This window comes from Hyla sarda, chromosome 8 (assembly GCF_029499605.1).
Source record: "Hyla sarda isolate aHylSar1 chromosome 8, aHylSar1.hap1, whole genome shotgun sequence".
NCBI classification, from domain to species: Eukaryota; Metazoa; Chordata; class Amphibia; order Anura; family Hylidae; genus Hyla; species Hyla sarda.
In genome coordinates this window covers 100664068-100686614 of record NC_079196.1, presented here as the reverse complement: position 1 = coordinate 100686614, position 22547 = coordinate 100664068, and the positions used below count along the sequence as shown (strand labels likewise).

Sequence of the window (22547 nt, the reverse complement as noted above, 5' to 3'; positions counted from 1 at the left end):
CTTCACCACTATGGCCAGAATAAACAGAAGCTTCTCTCTGGAGGTGACCACTATGACACTTGGTGTGCCGAGTCAACGATTTTTTGTGGTGCAGAAAACCCATGGTGTTACCACTGTGGACAGCAACACGTGAAGTACATTGGGATAACACTTTGCACAAATCAAGTAATAATGCTTGGGGCAATTGTGCCTTCTGATCTCTTGAAGGAGGGGTTAGTTATTGCCCATGATGTGGCCCAAATTGACAAGGGATCCTGTCAGGAGATTCCTGCTGCCAGAACAACAGGCCACAAGAAATGCAGACAGGATATGTATTTAACCCCTTAAGGACTCAGCCCATTTGGACCTTAAGGACTAAGACAATTTTATTTTTAAGTCTTTGTTTTTTCCTCCTCCCCTTCAAAAAATCATAACTCTTTTATATTTTCATCCACAGACTAGTATGAGGGCTTGTTTTTTGCGCGACCAGTTGTTCGTTGTAATGCCATCACTCACTTTACCATAAAATGTTGCAGTTTACCACAAACTATTTGTGTGGGGAAATTAAAAAGAAATTAAAAAGAAAACCGCAAATTTTTGAAGGTTTTGTTTTCACGCCGTACAATTTACGGTAAAAATGACATGTTTTTTATTCTCTCGGTCAATACGATTAAAATGATACCCATGATTATACACTTTTCTATTACTGTTGCACTTAAAAAAAATTGCAAACTTTTTAACCAAATTAGTACGTTTAAAATCCCCCTATTTTGAAGACCTATAACTTTTTCATTTTTCCGTATAAGCGACGGTATGAGGGCTCATTTTTTGCGCCGTGATCTGTACTTTTTATTAATACCATATTTGCTTATACAAAACTTTTATATTACATTTTTTATAAAAACTTTTTGGAATAAAATGTTATTAAAAAAAAGCAGCTATTTTGGACTTTTTTTTTATTTATTTTTTTTACGTTCACGCCGTTCACCGTACGGGATCATTTACATTTAATTGTTCGGATATTTATGCACGCGGCGATACCAAATATGTATATAAAAAATTTTTTTTACACTTTTTGGGGGTAAAATAGGAAAAATGGGACAATTTACGTTTTCATTGGGGGAGGGGGTTTTTCACATTTTTTTACTTTTATTTTTACACTCTTATAGTCCCCATAGGGGACTATTTATAGCAACCATTCGATTGTGTATAGGACACAGCACTGATCAGCATTATCGGTCATCTTCTGCTCTGGTCTGCGGGAAGGCAGATCAGAGCAGAAGACTCCCGGAAGGCAGCATAGACAGGTGAGGGGACCTCAGTCTGCAGTGTAGGATGATCGGATCGCCGCGGCAGCGCTGCGGGCAATCCGATCATCCTGTTAAGTGACCGTGATGCTGCAGATGCCGTGATCTGTATTGATCATGGCATCTGAGGGGTTAATGGCGGACATCCGCGGGATCGCGGGTGTCCGCCATTACCGGCGGGTCCCTGGCTGCGATCCACAGCCGGGACCTGCCGCGCATGATGCCGGCATAGCTATGATGCCGGCATCGCTCCGATGCCCGCGGTTATGCTCAGTATGTAAATGTACGTCCTGGTGTGTCAAGTACCACATCACCAGGACGTACATTTACGCCCTGCGTCGTTAAGGGGTTAAACTATGGGCTGAGAAATCTTCGTTTTAGAAGCAATCCAGAAATGGGGATTGAGGACCAGTTAAACAAGCCTGTCAGACTGGGAGGAGAGGGGGGGGGGGGGGGGGGGGGGGGGGGGTAGAGAGAAAGAGAATCAGCCAGTGATTTGAGGCCCCGTTTCTAGAGAAAAAATAAAAAAGATACCTGTAATGCCTCACAGGTTCCCTTTAAATTAGGCAAAATGGCCATATTTCTATTGCAGGGCCCTTGCAGGATCCCCATTTGTTGTCTGCTTTTGTCACCTGTCACCAAAACATAACAGTCCTATAGCAATGAAATCCTTGTACATTCACTGTCGATATACTGACATAAATTACCACTGTTAGAAATAGTGCTAGACAGTAGAAATGACATTTAAATTTGGGGGGGGGGTTTTGTTTTGTCAGGACACTTATCAGAAAGTAACCAGTTTTGAATAGTCTAAAAGGTCTATAAGAAAAAGTTAAATCCAAACAACACAATTAACCTCCCTGGCGGTATGATTCCGTCTGGAAATTTGTACCAAAAGCGGTACAATTTTTTGCATTGAAATTCCACATCTCCCCCCGTCACATTCCCCCTCCCTTGTCACATTTCCCCCCCCCACCCGTCACATTCTCCCCCCCCGTCACATTCTCCCCCCCTTGTCACATTCATCCCCCTTGTTACACTCTCCCCCCCCTGTCACACTCTCCCCCCCGTCACATTCCCCCCCCTGTTACATTCCCCCCCCCCTGTTACATTCTCCCCCCTCCATGTTACATTCCACTCCCCACCCTGTCACATCCCCCCCTTGTCACATCCCCCCCCCCCCTTGTCACATTCCCCCCTATGTCACATCCCCCCCTTCATGTCACATTCCCCTCCCCCCCTTGTTACATTCTCCCCTGTGTCACATTCCCCCCTCTGTCACCTTTTCTTGTCCTGCAGCAGCATACACTAGGTTTGCCGGGCAGATTTCAAACCTAGTGTATTTGCTGCAGAACAAGCCCTTTCCCCTTCAGCCAATCACAGGCTTTACACCACTGCGGCCTGTGATTGGCTGAAAAGTGAAAGGTCCTGTAAGATGCATAGTGAAGAGAGCAGGGACCAGAGCGCACGGAGGGGAACGACATCTGCAGGGACCGAGATTAGGTGAGCAAAAGGTTTCTTTATTTTCTTCCTTTTTACTTTTACACTTAGTTCAGTGTTTTTCTACCAGGGTGCCTCCAGCTGTTGTGGAACTACTACTCCCAGCATGCCCGGACAGCCTTTGGCTGTCCGGGCATGCTGAGAGTTGTAGTTTTGCAACATCTGGAGGCCCCCTGGTTGAGAAACACTGGCTTTTAGTATATGTCTTTACCTGCTCTGGCCGGCCCCCCGCCACGGGAGCCGACCGAGCAGATAATCACATATTTTCCCTGGGGCTGCATCACTATATCGCAAAAAGCAAAAATCGCGATTCGATTGCTTTTGCGATATACTGTGCAGCCCGCACAGCAACTCTGCAATTCTACCCCGAGCGTGACTCGGGGTTACCGCTTCTAGCAGCAAAAATTAACCCCGAGTCACGCTCGGGAATACCGCTAGGCTGGTTAAGTCTTATTTAATTTACCCTCTTTGAACTTCTGTACTATAAAGTTCATTTGATCCAAAGGACTACGGAAGGTTCCAGGGTGACTGAGTGCTTCTTCTGTGATGGAGTTCAGGATCTGGATAAAGAACACAAAAGAATAGAATAGTCTACATATGATGGACACTTTAAATATTTGCATCTTAGGTAACAACCCAGGTTGTAACAACTATACATAAAAAAGGCTGACTTGGTGGCCTCTATTTACTGGGTAAATGCTCTAACCAGCAATATGGCTATTTAATAAAGAATAACTAACTGTACAAACACTCAACATACCCTAGTGTTTTGTGAACAGCTCCTATGCAGAGTAGAATAGATTTTAACTGTTTTAATTCAGGATGTGAGGAAAGGATGTGAGGAAAGAGAACCAAGGAAAAAAATAAAAAAATAAAGGGGGGGAGCTGTGTCCCCCCAATGGATCCTTCAAGAAAGATTTTAAGGTAAGTGTTAAAAAAATCTCCTTTTCTCTATCAGCTCCATTGGGGGACACACAAAGTGGGACGTACCAAAGTCGTCCCTTGGGTGGGCAGATAAGTAATCAGGCAGATGGCTGATCCACTGCCGCCTGCAACACCTTACGCCCCAGGGTAGCATCAGCCGATGCGAAAGTATGAACCCGGTAAAACCTCGAGAAAGTGCGCAAAGACGACCAGGTAGCCACCTTGCAAATCTGCGAGGCCGAGGCTCTATTCTGGAGAGCCCAGGATGCCCCAACAAAATGTGTGGAATGAGCCACAACCCTGAAAGGAGGAATCTTCCCCTTACAGCGATAGGCTTCCGAAATGGCAGACCGAATCCACCTAGAAATGGTGGCCTTGGAAGCAGGTTGTCCCTTGCGACGACCTTCCGTAAGGACGAAAAAGGAATCACACTGACGAAACGAAGAAATGATGGAGAGATAAGACCGAACAGCCTGAACCACGTCCAGCTTGTGCAGTAAGCACTCCTTAGGATGCGAAGGAGCCGGGCAAAATGACGGGAGGACAATATCCTCATTGAGATGAAAGGCCGAGACCACCTTAGGTAAAAAGGAAGGGTCTGGCCGGAAAACAACCTTGTCCTGGTGGATCACCAGAAACTGAGAACGGCAGGAAAGAGCTGCCAATTCAGACACCCTCCGGATAGAGGTGATGGCCACCAGAAACGCCACTTTCCAAGAAAGAAGGCGGAGAGACACCTCTCTAAGGGGCTCAAAGGGTGCACCCTGGAGGGCACTCAGAACCAAATTCAAGTCCCAAGGAGGAGAGGGAGACCGATAAGGAGGAACAGCGTGTGCCACTCCTTGCAGGAAGGTCCGGACATGAGGATTAGAAGCCAGGGGCCGCTGGAAAAGAACAGTAAGGGCCGAAACCTGACCCTTAAGGGAACTGAGAGACAACCCTAGCTCCAACCCCGACTGCAAAAAGGAGAGAAGACGGGGAACCGAGAAGGTCACCGGGGAGACCTCCAAGTACAGTGGTAAATCCTTGCAGAGGAGGGCTTACGAGCCTTGAGCATGGTGCGAATGACTTGGGAAGAGAACCCGCGGGCCCTCAAAACCGCGGTCTCAACCGCCACGCCGTCAAATGCAGCAAATGTAAATTGGGGTGACAAAGAGGACCCTGAGAGAGCAGGTCCGGATCGAGCGGAAGGTGCAGTGGAGCGTCGTCCAGGAGCCTGACTACGTTGGCGTACCACGACCTCCGGGGCCAATCTGGAGCTACCAGAATGGCGGGGACGCCCTCTGCCTTGAGCTTCCTCAGCACCCTGGGAAGAAGCGGAAGAGGAGGGAACAGATAGAGTAGGGCAAACCCCACCCAAGGAATCACTAGGACGTCCACGGCCAGGGCCTGAGGGTCCCAGGACTTGCACACAAACGGAAGGATCTTCCGATTGTGCCGGGACGCGAAGAGGTCCACGTCCGGGATGCCCCAGAGGTCGCAGAGTTGCGCGAAGACCTCTGGATGTAGAGACCACTCGCCGGGGTCGGGTGAGGACCGACTGAGGAAGTCCGCTTCCCAGTTGAGCACCCCCGGGATGTGAATTGACGAAATGGCCGGAACCTTGCTCTCCGCCCAGGAGAGAATCTTGGTCCCCTCGGCCATGGCTGCCGAGCTGCGAGTGCCGCCCTGACGGTTTATATACGCCACGGCCGTGGCGTTGTCCGACTGAACGCGGACAGGACGGGACTGAAGATGGGACTCCCAATGAAAAATGACAAAGAAGAATCGCCCGTAATTCCAATATGTTTATCGGAAGAAGGGTCCCCTGGGGAGACCAGAGGCCCTGAACCGTCCAATCCCTGAACACGCCGCCCCAGCCCGACAGGCTGGCATCCATTGTAACAACCTGCCAGTGAAGGGGAAGAAACGACCGCCCTTGGAGAAGAAGGGGGGAGCGGAGCCACTAGAGTAGAGACTGACGGACCCTGAGAGGGAGAACAATCTGACGATCGAGGGACAGAGGAGACCTGTTCCACCGAGAGAGAATCGCCAGTTGAAGGGGGCGGTAATGAAACTGGGCAAAAGGTACGGCCTCCATAGTTGCCACCATCCGGCCCAGGACTTCCATACAAGTGCGGATGGAGACTGATACTTGGGTCCGAAGGGAGCGGACCCCCGAACGGAACGCCAGACGTTTGTCCGGCGGAAGACAAATTCGGGCAGAGGCCGCGTCGAAGTGAAGTCCCAGAGTCTGGGCCCTGGTTGGAGCCTTGATGAGAAGGTCGTCCAGATAGGGTATCACCGAGATTCCCCTCACCCGCAACAGGCCCATCTCCGGCGCAAGGACCTTCGTAAAGACCCGAGGAGCCGTGGCTAGACCGAAGGGGAGGGCTACAAATTGAAAGTGCTCCTCCGGGACCGCAAATCGGAGGTACCGATGATGGCCCGGAAATATTGGCACCTGGAGGTAGGCATCCTTGATGTCCACCGATGAAAGGAACTCCCCTTGTTCCAGGGACACCACTACCGAACGGAGAGATTCCATTCGGAAGTGGCGGATGAGAAGATTATGGTTGAAACGCTTGAGGTCCAAAATTGGACGCACAGAACTGTCCTTCTTGGGGACGACAAAAAGATTTGAATAGAAAATCCCGAAACCGTTCCCCTGGAGGAACAGGAACAATAACCCCCTGGAGAAGCAGAGACTGGAGAGCCGCTCGAAACTGCTTCGCCAGAGGAGGAGACCGGGGGGGCCCGTGAGCGAAAAAAGCGATCCCTCGGAAGGGAACTTTCTCACCCTAGTCTGTGTCCCCCTCTCAGCTGCAGTGAGGAAACTTGCTCTGTGCAGCTAGAGAGTGAAACAGGCCAGCCAACAGGAAGAGAGGGGCGTGCCTGAAGCAAGACACTAACTAACTGACCCCTTCCTACTGAAATTCGCGCCCAGGGCGCTGATTGGAGGCGTCTTCGTGCCTCTGAGTGCTCCAAGCCCTGTGGGTGGAGCTACATACCGGCCGAAGAGAATTGTCATGGCGCCCGCTCCTTGTCCCGAGCGCACCTGTTGGCCGTTTGTGCGCTCGGGGGAATAGAGCGGGCGGCCAACGCCGGCAGAAACTGCCGGAGAAAAGAAAGAAGCCAGCGCTGAAGCGCCCGGCCCATAGCAGCGCCGCGGCTGTTAGCCACGAAAAAGGCGCTGCCGGCAAAGTGAAAGTAAGCCGGCGCTGAGAGCGCCCGGCCTGGGACAGCGCCGCAGCTGACAGCCGCATATAAGACGCTGTGTACGAAGTACACCAATACACACACGGAATAAGGCGCTGTGGGCGTAGTCTCACCAAGCACACACACACACACACACAAGTGAAGTGCCCCATATATGATGCCCCTTCAGGTGCCACTGCTCCCCCAAAAATAAAGTGCAGCCCCTGTAAGCTAGTCCCAAAAACTGAAGGTGGGCCAAAACAGGGGGTCTCCAGATGCTGCGAGTCTGTACCTATGGAGAAAAAAGGGGGAAGTACTTACCTCAGTCAGAAGAACTTACCTACTGGAGTCTTCAGTTACCTGCATCACGGCTGGCTGCTATGCGCGAGCGAGGCGAGCAGGGAAATAGGGGGACCCGGACCCGTGAGGTACCACCCAAGCGCTGACCGTTGGCGAGGGGGGGGGGTGAACAGCACATATACGCAAGGAATAAAAAACTAACACGTCCCTAACTAGGAAAACAAAAAAAATCAGAAGACCTGGTCTGGAGCAAACCAGACCATGTCCACCTCCTTCAGACACTAAGCTTAAACTGACTAGCTCAGAGCCTGAAGGCGGGTATATCCTGCTGGGAGGAGCTGACTTTTTTTTTATCACCATAGTGTCACACCTCCTAGAGACAGCAAGATACACCCACTGTCTCTGGCCCCCAATGGAGCCAATAGAGAAATGTGCCACTGTAGATTTGCTCTGCTGGTGCGGCTTATTGAATTTCCCTCTCTACGTTTACTTCTTGGTTATAGAGTATGTATAAAAAAAGGATTCCCATAGTCAAAAGGGTACTCCGGTGGAAAACATTTTATTTAGTTTTTTTATTAAATGAACTGGTGCCAGAAAGTTAAACAGATTTGTAAATTACTTCTATTAAAAAATCTTTACCCTTCCTATACTTTTTACCAGCTGTATGCTACAGAGGAAATTCTGTTCTTTTTTCAATTTCTTTTTTTTTTTTGTCTTGTCCACAGTGCTCTCGTCTGACACCTGATATCCGTATAAGGAACTGTCCAGAGCAGGACAAAATTCCCATAGCAAACCTATGCTGCTCTGGACAGTTCCTGATACGGGCATCAGGCATCAGCAGAGAGCACTGTGGACAAGACAAAAAAAGGAAATTGAAAAAAGAACAGAATATTTCCCTAGTAGCATATAGCTGCTAAAAAGTACAGGAAGTGTAAAGATTTTTTAATAGAAGTAATTTACAAATCTGTTTAACTTTCTGGCACCAGTTGACTTAAAAAAAAGACCTAAAAAAAAAAAAAGTAAAAAAAATTAAATAAAAAAGTGTACCCCTTTAAATAAATTTTTAACTTAGGGTTTTCTTTTGTATGATACTCTGTGCAATGTACCCTGAACACATGGGATAGTTTTTACACCTATAAAATTATAAGGATGGTGGCTTAGATGAACTAAAACAAGAAATAATAATCAGTTTCAAAAGTATTAGAATTTAACCTAGCATCAACAGTTTCTAGCCAAGTTGGCAGTCTCTCGATATGTATAATCCCTTAAAGGAGTACTCTGGCGCGCACTTTTTTCCTTTTATCCCGTCCGGGCTGCAAAATAAAAGAAAACACACTTTCTCTTACCTGCCAACGAGCCCCCGGAGCTCTGGTACAGGTGTTAGGTCCCCGGGCTGTATTCCTCTTAATTCCTGTTAGCCCGGCACATCACACGGAGCTTCAGCCTATCACCGTCCGAGGCGGGACATCGCTGTGGCCGGTGATAGGCTGAAGCTCTGTGTGACGTGTCGGGCTAACAGGAAGTAAGAAGAATAAAGCCCGGGGACCGAACACCTGTACCGGAGTGTACCGGAGCTCCGGGGGCTCGTTGGCAGGTAAAAGAAAGTGTGTTTTCTTCTATTTTGCAGCCCGGACGGGATAAAAGGAAAAAAAGTGCGTGCCGTAGTACTCCTTTAAAAAGGAATTATGCAGTATCAAAGATCTTATCCCTTATCTGCAGAAGGGGTCAGACTGCTGGGCCCCCACGCGATCTCCTGCCCAGCACCCTGGTTCTCTGCATAAAAGAAGTTGTGTCGACCATGACACGAAGCTGTGGCCAACACACCCCTCCATGCATCTCTTAAAGGAAAGCCAGAGATATCTGGGCTCTCCCATAGAGATGCATAGGGGGGGGGGGGGGGGGGGGGGGGGGGATTGGGGGGGTGCCAGTCAAAGATTCATTCCATGGTCGACACACTTTATTCATGCAGAGAAACGGGGTGCCAGGTGGTAGATCACAGGGCATGCCAATGGTCTGACTCCTTGAAATCTGACACTTGCAGATAAGGGAGGAGTTCTTTTTGATACTGGACTACTTTAATTGGTGATCTCCAGAGGGTGAAGTTTTTTTTTTTTTAAAGAAAAAAAACAAAAAACACACACACACACACACCAAAACCAAAAAAAACTTTTAGACATAGCCAGGATACTGCTTTATTGTTCTGTATTCTTGCCTGTCTCTCCTGCTAAAACTTTCAAAATTCTGGCAGGAGACTTAAGCAAAAAAATTGCCTATAAAAAGGTTTCTTTAAAACACGAGGAATCTCTCTTCTTTATGTAAAATAGGTGCAAATTGTCTGAACATCCCTGTGTGGGCAATACAAACAAACCTACTTACTGATTTAATTGTGATGCTTGGGAAAAACCCATTGATAACAATGTGGAGCGAGTCCTGCAGTAGTGTGGTCCGGAACTTTTCGATGAGGTTTCGTTTGGAACCCAGACCAAAAAGGACAATATTAAAGCCTAGGCTAAAAAAAAAAAAAACAAGAGAAATTCAGGAATACAAAACCGTGAGTGAGATATAGGTGTATTGTATGCATTTACATCTTCGGTTATATATTCAGGGTCTTCCAGGTAGAGCTGTAGAAGGATCATCAACTCTCTATTGCAGTGTTTCCCCAACCAGGGTGCCTCCAGCTGTTGCAAAACTACAACTCCCAGAATGCCCGGACAGCCGTTGGCTGTCTGGGCATGCTGGGAGTTATAGTTTTGCAACAGCTGGAGGCACCCTGGTTGGGGAAACACTGCTCTATTGTATAAAAAAAAAAAAAAGTCTGATGCATAAGGCCATTTTAACACTGCATTGTGGTGGGTGTGTGGTGGGATATATACCCGTATCCAAAGACTCCTACGGACTCAACATATACCAGGAGAGTCTTTATTTTGGCATACATATGGGTACGTAAGTCAGCATTTTATTGGAAAAAGTAACAAACCGAACTTTTAAATACAAAAGGCATACTGGAAGAAATGGAACAGACCTTGCTAGAGATTTACTTCTATTATTAATGACAGGGGAGGGATCTCAATATGGTGCATTTGAGAACAGATGGCAGATATTTAGAATTTCTTCACCCTTCTTAGAAAAGCAGCTCTACTCCGATATGTCCAATGGTGCCTGCAGGAGGAGTCCTTGATAAGGGTCCAGCTACATACAAGAGAATAACCTGCAGCACGATAAACCAAGTCCTATCAAAACCATGTATTTCCCACTTACTGAAGCTGCAGCATCCACTTATGGAAGAGGGCCTCATGTTTTACATTCAGATTTTGAAGATCATCAGCAAATGCAGAAGGGTACTGGTCCAGAAGCTTCCGCAATGTCTCCTACAGATGTAATACACAAAATAATAGGGCCCTTATGTAACAACCTCACTGTCTGATACATTGAACTGGTCCAGAGGCATTATACATGGCAGTATGGAGAAGAAAAGGCCCCTTTACACAGGCTGATTATTGGCCGAATGAAAATGTTTGCAGGAATGTTACCAATAATTGACCCATGTAAAAGGACCACTGGTCAGCTGATAAACAAGGAAACGCTCATATCATGGCTGTTCGGATGATTAAGACTAATTACGGACACATCATTTACAATTCTTTCTATTAATATACAAGTTCTTTCTAGTACAACAATTTCCAAAATAGGTTGAGACATGTATCGGGGTTATCGTATTGCTTTTGTATCCCTAATTTAATTTAGTGTTATTATTTATTTTCTTATTTTGCCTATTATTGTGCATTTATGTGAAAATGTGAATGCTATTTATTTATTTTTATTTTTTTAATAAAACAGTTCTATTTAAAAATAAAATAAAAAATATGAAGAACCAGCGCTTGGTAATTGTGCTTGGTCTGCACACCAATGGAGCCGTGTAAAGGTCAGCCAATGTAAAGAGCCTTAAAATCAGTGGCTTAGCTGATGCACGTGCTATTTCTGCCATATTAATGTATTGTAATGGGTCCTTTGTGATTGTCTCTTAATTAGATAAAAGGGAACTAACAGTTTTGTATAAATCCTGCAAAATAACATAAAGGTTAATTGCTGGGATTTTTTGTCATGGTCTATGCTTCGTGTTCCTTTAACACTCTGAAGGGATAATAGCGTGTCTCCTTGAGGAGTCTGTCAAACTGCCATATGAAGCCTTACAAGCTGTGCAATGCTTGATGGGAATAAAATTTGCAAAGTACAATAGCTTATTTCCAGTAGAAACAAATAACTCTCTAGTGCCACTTAAAATAAGTATTTAACTCTTAAAAAGCCTTAAATCATGATTAGGAATTGAATGCCAAGCCAGAATCTACTCCAGAATGGGGCGTTACGTTTTCTGTAGACAGCGGTTTCAGGGTCATTCACCCTCATCGGCATAGACCAGGGTGTTGGATGGCTAGTAAAAGGCATTCAATGTGGGACTAAAGGAGTAGTGTATCCCCTTGAGGAGACCCAAAACTGGCATATGGAGTCCTAGGTTCCATTCAAACTCCGTAGTGTGAACATACCCTTAAAAGCAAGCTACCACCCTACTCTGTACTAACAATGGGGCAAGAACCCCAAAACAACTGTCTACATATGGGTAACTCCCCCTTTTGAAGGAGATTCTCGCTAATCATTTTAAGGCTCCGATTGCAAGAGAAGCTACCTCCTATAACTGTACAGAAAGTTTTTTTTTCCATTCTGGAAATGAGAAAGATTTAATTTTTTTGTCTAATATATTAAATAAATCATTTTGTAATTAATAATATGAAATGGTGTCTATGGTTGGACCTCCAAGGAAAGATGACTTTGGATACAAACTTAAAGGGGTACTCTGCACCTAGACATCTTATCCCCTATTCAAAGTATAGGGGATAAGGTGTCTGATAGTGGGGGTCCGGTGACGTCACGGCCATGCCCCCCCAATGGCCGTCACGCCCCCTCCCATAGACTTGCATTAAGGGGGAGTGGACATGACGTCACGAGCAGGCTGTGATGTCGCGAGCCTCCGGCGCCGAACCAGATGTTCTAAACCAACGCTGGGTGCAGCACGGAGATCGCGGGGGTCCCCAGCGGCAGGACCCCTGCGATCAGACATTCTTATTCTTCACTAAACCTAATGGGATGGCAGATCATTGACAGCAAGCATCGTTCCGTCCATTTTTGGAAAAGGTTACACTAGGGCCTGCTTCATACCTGGTCTAACTTTGGTGTTCGTAATTTCTGTAATGTTCTGTCTGAAGTCAGGACCTTGGAACTGCTGTGGGCTTCAAAGTACTCTTCTAGCAAGTTGTTCTGTGAAATAACAAAATGTAGACATTTAAGCTACAAAAATCTCTTTTTTCTCTTAGTTAATCTGAGGAAAAATGCTTTTACCTTCTTCCCCCTTTTGGATGGTGTTTTACCAGGGGTCTGAGTTGCTTCACTTGGGATCTGTAACACTTTACTAGGGGTTTTCGCGGTAGCTGGCCGATCATCCATATCTTCATCAGAGTTGGAGGCAGAGTAGTCACTCTCACTGTCAGATCTTAGATCCATTGCTGCAGGTATAATATAAGGATACATGTACTAAATGCATTCATAATACTGTAACATTTTATATACATATAATTGTAGAATTGATGATGACTAGAATGAAGCACAGCAACATCTACTGCTTGTGTACAATTGTAGCTTCAAGTCTAGTGTAACACAACAATAACAAAATGTCTGATTTTATATTCATTCATATCTCAGACAAAAGTTGCCTAGAAGTAGAGTATGCCTTCCGCTAGTGATCACCACTTTAGGTACAACTCGGATAGTGAAGAATCAATTGAATTGATGCCAACACTGGTTTACAAAAGAAAAATAACAATAATAAATAGGAAGAAATTACCACATACTATACCTGATAGTCTCTTCCTCAGTCTATGGGGAGTAGTGGAAATAAATTCAGGTTTCTTTCCCTTAACAAAAAAAATACCAACGCAATGCAATTAATAAAATCAAATGCAATTATTAATATATATATATATATATATATATATATATATATATATATATATATATATATATATATATATATATATATTATATATATATATATATATATATATTATATATATAATCCAGGAATCTCACATGAGATGTAGAAACCCAACTGCCTGCCCTGAACTAGCATGACTAATGCAATTGTATTATGCCACTAAGTATTGCATGAGTCTTATTCTAATTAATTGGACCCATGCATTAAATGGGCACTGTCAGATCCAAAATAATTTTATGTTGTTACTGATAAAAATTAAAAAGACCTTTTGTAATATGGTTGTTTACATTTTTTTTTTAATTAAGAAAAAGGCTCCTTAAAATTCTACCACTAGGGGTTCCCATACCTACTGGGACACCAACTAGTCCTGCAGCTGCAGCAGCATGTCCATGGGTCATGGACAAGAGATGACTGATTGACAAGGATGCATGAGCAGACACACCAATCACCTCCCACCACCACAAGGGAGGGACACACCCCCTTCCCCTGAGAGGATTTCTAACTTTGAATTGTACTGAATTGTTTTGGTGCAGAAACCCTGCACATTTTCTGCCACCGATTTGCAGCAAATCCGCAGTCTGCAAACATAATCTAAACTTTGTAGCAAAAGAGAAAAAGGGGGTGTAGCTCACTTAGCTAACCGATTGGCCTTAATCCCAAAAAAAGGCCTGATTCTGGAATATAGGAATGGTTATTTGTATGTAGTGATAGAGATTACCACATACAAAAATCAGTCCTCAAGGGACAGAAAGAGAGAGAAAAAAATTGAAATAAAAGAATAAAGAGAGAGAAATATAGAAAAGAAGGGGAATAAATTAATGAATCAGTATGGTTATAACAATAATATATGAATAAATCTGAATCTAAGATAGATAAAATAAATTGTTAGTTTTATTAGATAAAATTCAACCTAACACATCTGGGCAGGGATGTGAAATAAAGTAAAAAAGATTTTTTATGTAAAACCAATATATGGAGAGATATGTCCATCTATCTCTCTATCTATCTCTCAACCACCTTTTGTATAAATATAGTCCTATTTAGCAAAAACAAAATAGCAGCTTGCGGAGCAGTGTGGCCAGGAATAGTGTCTGTATATTCGGAGTAGCAATACAGTGTTTGCTATAGTTCAATATATAGTGTGACCAGCAATCATGTCACTATTAACGGAATAGTAGCACAGTAGGAGAATGTACCAGCAGTCCGCAAAGTGTAACCGTTACTCACGGTCTGTAGCCGGCTTCCTCGCAGCTAATTGTCTCGTCAGTTAGGACAGCGTTCGGCACTGGCACGGAGTTGCGTCCTTATCTCACGGACCACCTTTAGATCGCACGCGCGATCCAGCACGAGGACGCCGAAAGCCGCATCATTCACTTCTGCCCGCTATACAGAACCAACTCGGCCGGACGCCTATCCGTGCCAACCTGCACCAGCACTTTTAAGACCGCACCACAATCAAGTTTACTCACCTGCTTACATCAAGGGCCGGACGCAACTCCGTGCCAGTGCCGAACGCTGTCCTAACTGACGAGACCATTAGCTGCGAGGAAGCCGGCTACAAACCGTGAGTAACGATTACACTTTGCGGACTGCAGGTACTACGAACATTCTCCTACTGTGCTACTATTCCGTTAATAGGGACATGATTGCTGGTCACACTATATATTGAACTATAGCAAACACTGTATTGCTACTCCAAATATACAGACACTATTCCTGGCCACACTGCTCCGCAAGCTGCTATCTACTATTGTTGGACTATTTTGTTTTTGCTAAATAGGACTATATTTATACAAAAGGTGGTTGAGATATATATTGTTTATATATATCTCCATATATTAGTTTTACATACATTTTTTACAGTATTTCACATCTGGTGCAAGGGCCCTGCCCAGATGTGTTAGTTTTATTAGATAACATTCAACCTAACAGTTTATTCATATATTATTGTTATAACCATACTGATTTATTAATTTATTCCCCTTTTCTATATTTCTCTCTCTCTTTATTCTTTTATTTCAATTTTTTTCTCTCTCTTTCTGTCCCTTGAGGACTGATTTTTGTATGTGGTAATCTCTATTACTACATACAAATAAACATTCCTATAATCTAAACTTTGTCAATTTGGAAGGTCAGATCAGGAGGAAGAGGAACATAATAGCACCTCTTCTACGTACTCTGAAACTGATGTTCCATGTCAGGCAAGAGGTGTAGAGGCACAGTAATATACACCAGTGCCAAATTAATTACCGTATTTATCGGGGTATACCACGCACCGGCCTATAACACGCACCCTCATTTTACCAAGGATATTTGGGTAAAAAAAAATTTTTTACCCAAATATCCATGATAAAATGAGGGTGCGTGTGTGCGCGTGTATACCCCGATATAGCCCCAGGAAAGGCAGGGGGAGAGAGGCCGTCGCTGCCCGCTTCTCTCCCCCTGCCTTTCCTGGGGTCTAGAGCGCTGCTGTCGGCCCTTTTCACCCCCTGGTTATCGGCGCCGCTGCCCGTTCTGTCCCCCTGACTATCGGTGCCGGCGCCGACAGCCAGGGGGAGAGAAGGGGCAGCGGCACCCATTGCCGGCGCCGCTGCCCCGTTGCCTTCCCCCCATCCCCGGTGGCATAATTACCTGAGTCGGGTCCGCGCTGCTCCAGGCCTCCGTCGTGCGTCCCCGGCGTCATTGCTATGCGCTGAAAGGCGCGGCGCTCTGACGTCATGCGCCGCACCGTTCAGCGCATAGCAATGACGCAGGGGACGCACGACGGAGGCCTGGAGCAGCGCGGACCCGACTCAGGTAATTATGCCACCGGGGATGGGGGGAGGCAACGGGGCAGCGGCGCCGGCAATGGGTGCCGCTGCCCCTTCTCTCCCCCTGGCTGTCGGCGCCGCTTCTCTCCCCCTGGCTATCGGCGCCGGCACCGATAGTCAGGGGGACAGAACGGGCAGCGGCGCCGATAGCCAGGGGGAGAGAAGGGCCGGCAGCAGCGCTCTAGACCCCAGGAAAGGCAGGGGGAGAGAAGCGGGCAGCGACGGCCTCTCTCCCCCTGCCTTTCCTGGGGGTGTATCGGCGTATAACACGCACACAGACTTTAGGCTAAAAATTTTAGCCTAAAAAGTGCGTGTTATACGCCGATAAATACGGTAGCTGCCTATGCCCATTTATTAAAAATTAAGGTTAGACTAGAGTCTAACCTTAATTTTTAATAAATGGGTATAGGCAGCTAATTAACTAGTCACTAGACCCTACTTATTGCATATCATCAAGGAAGTCTGTATGTACTAAAAGAAATGGCAAAAAGTCCAAAATGTCAGCGCAGCACACTGGAAAAAAAACTGTAGGCAGCCAGCCATAAGCATTCTACATAAATGATCACTTTTTATATAATATGTGCAAACAGATGACAATTTATTAAAAAGCATGACAAACTTTTGCAGCAATCCATATATTGTAGGTACAATTAGCATGCAATACACAGAAGTAGTCGAGATTACTGCAATATGTTTCTTGGTAAAGATGCTGGATCATTCAAACACTTGAGCTATGCCACATTATATACCGTATTTATCGGGGTATACTACGCACCGGCCTATAACACGCACCCTCATTTTACCAAGGATATTTGGGTAAAAAAAGTTTTTTACCCAAATATCCATGGTAAAATGAGGGTGCATGTGTGCGCGTGTATAGCCAGGGGGAGAGAAGCGGCGCCGACAACCAGGGGGAGAGAAGGGGCAGCGGCACCCATTGCCGGCGCCGCTGCCCCGTTGCCTCCCCCCATCCCCGGTGGCATAATTACCTGGGTCGGGTCCGCGCTGCTGCAGGCCTCCGGCGTGCGTCCCCTGCGTCGTTGTTATGCACGGCGCGGCGCACTGACGTCATGCGCCGCGCCGTGCAGCGCATAGCAACGACACAGGGGACGCACGCCGGAGGCCTGCAGCAGCGCGGACCCGACCCCGGCAACAGGTAATTATGCCACCGGGAATGGGGGGAGGCAACGGGGCAGCAGCGCCGGCAATGGGTTCCCCTTCTCTCCCCCTGGCTGTCGGCGCCGCTTCTCTCCCCCTGGCTATCGGCGCCGGCAATGGGGCGCCGGCACCGATAGTCAGGGGGACAGAACGGGCAGCGGCGCCGATAGCCAGGGGGAGAGAAGTGCCAGCAGCAGGGCTCTAGACCCCAGGAAAGGCAGGGGGAGAGAAGCGGGCAGCGACGGCTTCTCTCCCCCTGCCTTTCCTGGGGGTGTATCGGCGTATAACACGCACATAGACTTTAGGCTAAAAAATTTTGCCTAAAAAGTGCGTGTCATACGCCGATAAATACGGTACTTGCAGTTGTTTCTTAACATTTTTGCAGTGTTTTATAAAGCGAAAGTTGAAGACAATTTCTGACACCCAAAAAAGGAAATTTTAGTGTAAGCAGAGCTACACTTTATATTTAGGAAAAAAGAAGTTTACACAAGTTTTAAAGACTGCTAGAGCTTCCCACTTTAGATATGGCAGCTCAGTTCTTACCTTCGATGGGGTTTTATTGGTGGACTGTTCTGTAAAATTAAACAAAGAACACTACTTAGCCATGAGATCTGCTGACTGGTCTGCAAGCCATTTCCACCCCTACAATAATAGAATGGAGTAACCTACTCTTGCTGCTTGCGGGTGGACTAATGGCTTCCTGAGGTCCATCACTGGTGGAGAACGTCACAGTCTTACCAGGTGTTCGGGCCAATTCAGAAGCTGAAAGAATGTAAGTTAATAAATGTATGTTCATCATTAAGCACCTTTGCAAAGAAAAGTTGTAAGAATTCAGTCCTACAATCTCATTAAATAGAAGACTCCTGCTACCAGTCAGCTAGAAAAAGAAGTGTGCAGACAAAAGACATTCCCAACACCACCAATGTAGGCCATCAGCAGGCTACCGATTATTTCAGACCAGTCTGTCTATGGACTGTGGAAATAGTTACAATTACAGATGGCATTAAAGCAGACCTGTCAGCAGGAAAACATGGTTGTAAATAAGTACATGGTTACATAGGGCTAGTTATTAGGATTTCAGACATACCTTTATTTCAATAGTCCTCTCCATCGGTGAGAGAGAAACCTTTTTTGGTAAACTGTTCCGAACGCTGGAGTCGGGAGCTTGTGATGTCATAACCCCTCCCCATCATGATATCAAGCCCCGCCCCTCAATACAAGTCTATGGGAGGGGGCGTGACAGAGTCACGCCCCCTCCCATAGACTTGCATTGAGGAGGTGGGGCTATGACATCACGAGCTCACGGCGCCGGCTCCAGCATTCGGAACAGTTTGTTCCAAATGCTGAGCAGTGAATTACCCCTTTAATATGCAAACGAGGCTGAAGTGCCTAGGGGGTGGAATCATGGCAGAACCCAGGTATTTTAGGCTATGAAGCCTGGGAAGTTTGCTTTAAAGGGGTACTCTGGTGGAAAACTTTTTTTTTAATCAACTGGTGCCAGAAAGTTAAACAAACAGATTTGTAAGTTACTTCTATTAAAAAAAATTCTTAATCCTACCAGGACTTATTAGCTGCTGAATACTATAGAGGAAATTCTTTTCTTTTTGGAACACAGAGCTCTCTGCTGACACCTCTGTCCATTTTAAGAACTGTTCAGAGTAGGAGAAAATCCCCATAGCAAACATATGCTGCTCTGGACAGTTCCTAAAATGGACAGAGATGTCAGCACTGTGTTCAAAAAAGAAAAGAATTTCCTCTGTAGTATTCAGCAGCTAATGAGTACTGGAAGGATTAAGATTTTTTAATAGAAGTAATTTACAAATCTGTTTAACTTTCTGGTACCAGTTGATTTAAAAAAATAAATAAATAAAAAATAAAGTTTTCCACCGGAGTAACCCTTTAATGACAATGGATGTAAATGTACGTCATGGTGACGAGGTACATTTACGTGCTGCCATGACCGCGAGCACCGGACCGGTGCTCGGGTCATGCGCGACAGGTCTCGGCTGCTATCAGCAGCCAGGGACCCGCCGGTAATGGCGGACATCCGCGATCGCGCGGATGTCCGCCATTAACCCCTCAGATGCCGTCATCAATACAGATCACGGCATCTGCGGCAGTGCGGCACTTTGAATGGATGATCGGATCGTCCACAGCGCTGCCACGGGTATTCAATCATCCAACATGGCAGCCGGAGGTCCCCCTCACCTGGCTTCGGCCATTTCCCGGGGTCTTCTGCTCTGGTCTGAGATCGAGCAGAGCAGAAGATCACCGATAACACTGATCAGTGCTATGCTCTATGCATAGCACTGAACAGTATTAGAAATCAAATGATTGCTATAAATAGTCCCCTATGGGGGACTATTAAAGTGTAAAAAAAAAAAAAAAAAATTTAAGTTTTTAAATTTGAAAAATCCCCTCCACCAATGAAAAAGTAAAAGATCAATTTTTCCCATTTTACCCCCCAATAAGCGTAAAAAAAATAAATATTAATACACATATTTGGTATCGCCGCATGCATAAAAGTCTGAATTATTTAAATTCCAAAATTGCTGCTTTTTTTGTCACATTTTATTGCCAAAAAATGAATAAAAAAATTTATAAAAAGTTAAACCTAAGCAAAAGTGGTACTGATAAAAACTACAGATAATGGTGCAAACAAAATTAGCTCTCATACCGCCCCATATATGGAAAAATTAGGGAGTTAAAGGTGGTCAAAATAGGGCTATTTCAAACATACTAATTTTGTTAAGTGGTACAATTATAGAAAAGCATATAACATGGGTATCATTTTTATCGTGTTGACCCACAGAATAAAAAAAAAAAAATTCATTTTTACCGGAAAGTGTACAGCGTGAAAACAAAACCTCCCAAATCGCAGTTTTCTTTTCAATTTTCCCTCATAAATAATATTTGTTTGGTTGCTCCGTACATTTTATGGTAAAATAAGTGATGTATTTACAAAGTACAATTGGTCTGTGGATGGAAATATAAAAGAGTTATGATTTTTAGAAGGAGAGGAGGAAAAAACGAAAATGCCAAAATAAAATTCGTCTGGTCCTTAAGGCCAAAATGGTTCTGGTCCTTAATGGGTTAAAAGAGTTACTATTGTTTCAACTGGTGGCAGGAAACTGGTGAAACTACAAGCACAATCAAGTCTATGGGACTTTGGGGACTGAATATCAGTCAGTCTGATGACGCGAGTATCAGCGCCAGTCTTGAGCAACGGGACAGCACTTTTAGTTTCACCCGTATCCTGCCACTGGATGAAAAGATAGCAAGGCGTTATAGAGCCCCAAGATAAAAGATAATCGCAGGGATCGATATCTATGCACTTTTCTATGCACTGGGCTTGCTAGAAAATAACTTTGCAATGTGTTTATCTTCTCTATCTTATCTATGCAGAAATTGAAGTACATTCATAATAAGAGAGTTAAAAAACGACACAGGTGGTTACCAAGTTGTGCCATCTTGTTGGAACGCTTTATTGTCTGGAAAGAATACACCTCACCACCTCCCGTTCCATGTCCATCCTGCAAGACATCTGCAATGAGAAATAAAACGAGTTATCATATTTATCAGAACCCAATGGAGCAAGAAAGCAAAAACACCATTTCTTATTGCCACTTGTTTAACATACCTTCAGCATCTGTTCTTAAAACATCCACATAATCCTTTTCCTTCCAAACCTCCAACGTTTCATCATCTGCATACTGTTCATTAATGTTCTTTGTCAAGTCCTTCACATTATTAAGACGCTGGGCAGTGGTGCTGTTTCTAAGTCTGATGCCTGAAATGAAAGCTACAGCTTAAAAGAGGTATTCTGGCCTTATACATCTTATCCCCAATCCAAAGGATAGGGGATAAGATGTGTGATCACAGGGGTTCTGCTGCTGGGGACCCCCGCAATCTCTGTGGAGCCCCCTGTATTCTGTGCCAGACGCTGCCTTCAAGACTCAGACGTGACGCCACGGCCCCTCCATTCATGTCTATGGGACATGAATGGGGGGGGGGGCACATCTTGGACAAAGCGCCCAGCAGCAGGGCCCCCCGCGATCACACATCTTCAGATGAATAAGGCCAGAGTACATAATTACATTATTTGTGGTATGGGAAATTCCATAAAATCTATTATATAAAGTGATTATTGAAATCACTCTCCAAACTACAAGCACAAATTTTTTATTTATTTATTTATATATATATATATATATATATATATATATATATATATATATATATATATATTTTTTTTTTTACATTTTTGAAACTGCTTAAAGGGCTGCTCCGCTTTTGGAGCAAACTGTTCCGAACGCTGGAGTCGGGAGCTCGTGACATCATAGCCCAGCCCTGCCCCCTTAATGCAAGTCTATGGGAGGGGGCGTGACAGCTGTCACGCCCCCTCCCATAAACTTGCATTAAGAGGGCGGGGCTTGACGTCACGAGGGATGGGTCTATGACGTCACGAGTTCCCGGCGCCGGCTTCAGCATTCGGAACAGTTTGTTCCAAACGCTGAGCAGCGGAGTACCCCTTTAACTTCGGTATAATGGGGTAAAAGTTATAGTAGGCCCCTTGTCTACTCTACCCTCTAAGAGTAAATTCAGAAACCTATAGATCTCTTCTGTGAATTTTCAATTTGTATACCATGGGTTTTGCTGCACTTGAACACAGATCTGGCCCTAATGACTGGGGCGTATCCAGTAGTCAGGACGAGATTTCAGCTCAAGAAGTCATAAGACACTTCTTTTCTTCTGCACACAGATTTACAGACTTGCATTGCTGCTGCATTTAACCGAGTGCTGTACCCATCTGTCTTCTGCAGTGACAGGAACCGTGAATAAAGCAGCAGCACACATGATCCACCGCTGCTTCACTCAATCAGGGGACCCCCATTATAAAGCACAGTACTCAATTATTAAGACTCTAGCTGCTCGACGCTCACCAATTTATCAGTTATTACCTATTAGGTACAAAAAGTGATAACCTGTTATTAGTGCCCAAGTACATCCAAAGACTGTCACCCATCTCTGGAGTTTGTAGCCTTTATGTTAAATTGCAGGGCAGGGACCATAAAGCACATTTCATAACTTCATCCTCACGCTATAAGAGTCACCCACCTTCTTGCTTATCGATAATATGTTCCAAGACATCTTCATCAGGTACAAATTGCACCTGGAGGTTCCTGCTCCCCCTTTCTGTGTCAGAACTCATTGCTTGCTCTGCAACAGAAACAGTTGCAACAAAATCATAATATTTACCTAAAATGGTACAATTATAAATAACAGTAGTGGAAGATGATAGAACAAGAGTAAGGCTGGGTTCACACCACGTTTTTCAAATACGGTTAC

General features: G+C 45.1%; 1 protein-coding gene across 1 annotated transcript in view; it reads right to left on the bottom strand.

The window, feature by feature from the left end:
* Positions 1-22547, bottom strand: part of ORC2 (origin recognition complex subunit 2) — an 81766-nt gene that overhangs the window by 51524 nt on the left and 7695 nt on the right. The window contains exons 2-12 of the mRNA XM_056537185.1: positions 22317-22418; positions 20839-20988; positions 20656-20742; positions 17868-17960; positions 17742-17770; positions 13093-13150; positions 12579-12742; positions 12399-12497; positions 10446-10555; positions 9564-9696; positions 3250-3346 (exon numbers count right to left, since the gene is read on the bottom strand). Coding sequence (XP_056393160.1) covers positions 3250-3346; positions 9564-9696; positions 10446-10555; positions 12399-12497; positions 12579-12742; positions 13093-13150; positions 17742-17770; positions 17868-17960; positions 20656-20742; positions 20839-20988; positions 22317-22410 — 1114 coding nt within the window. The 5' untranslated portion in view covers positions 22411-22418. The remainder of the gene's footprint in view (positions 1-3249; positions 3347-9563; positions 9697-10445; positions 10556-12398; positions 12498-12578; positions 12743-13092; positions 13151-17741; positions 17771-17867; positions 17961-20655; positions 20743-20838; positions 20989-22316; positions 22419-22547) is intronic.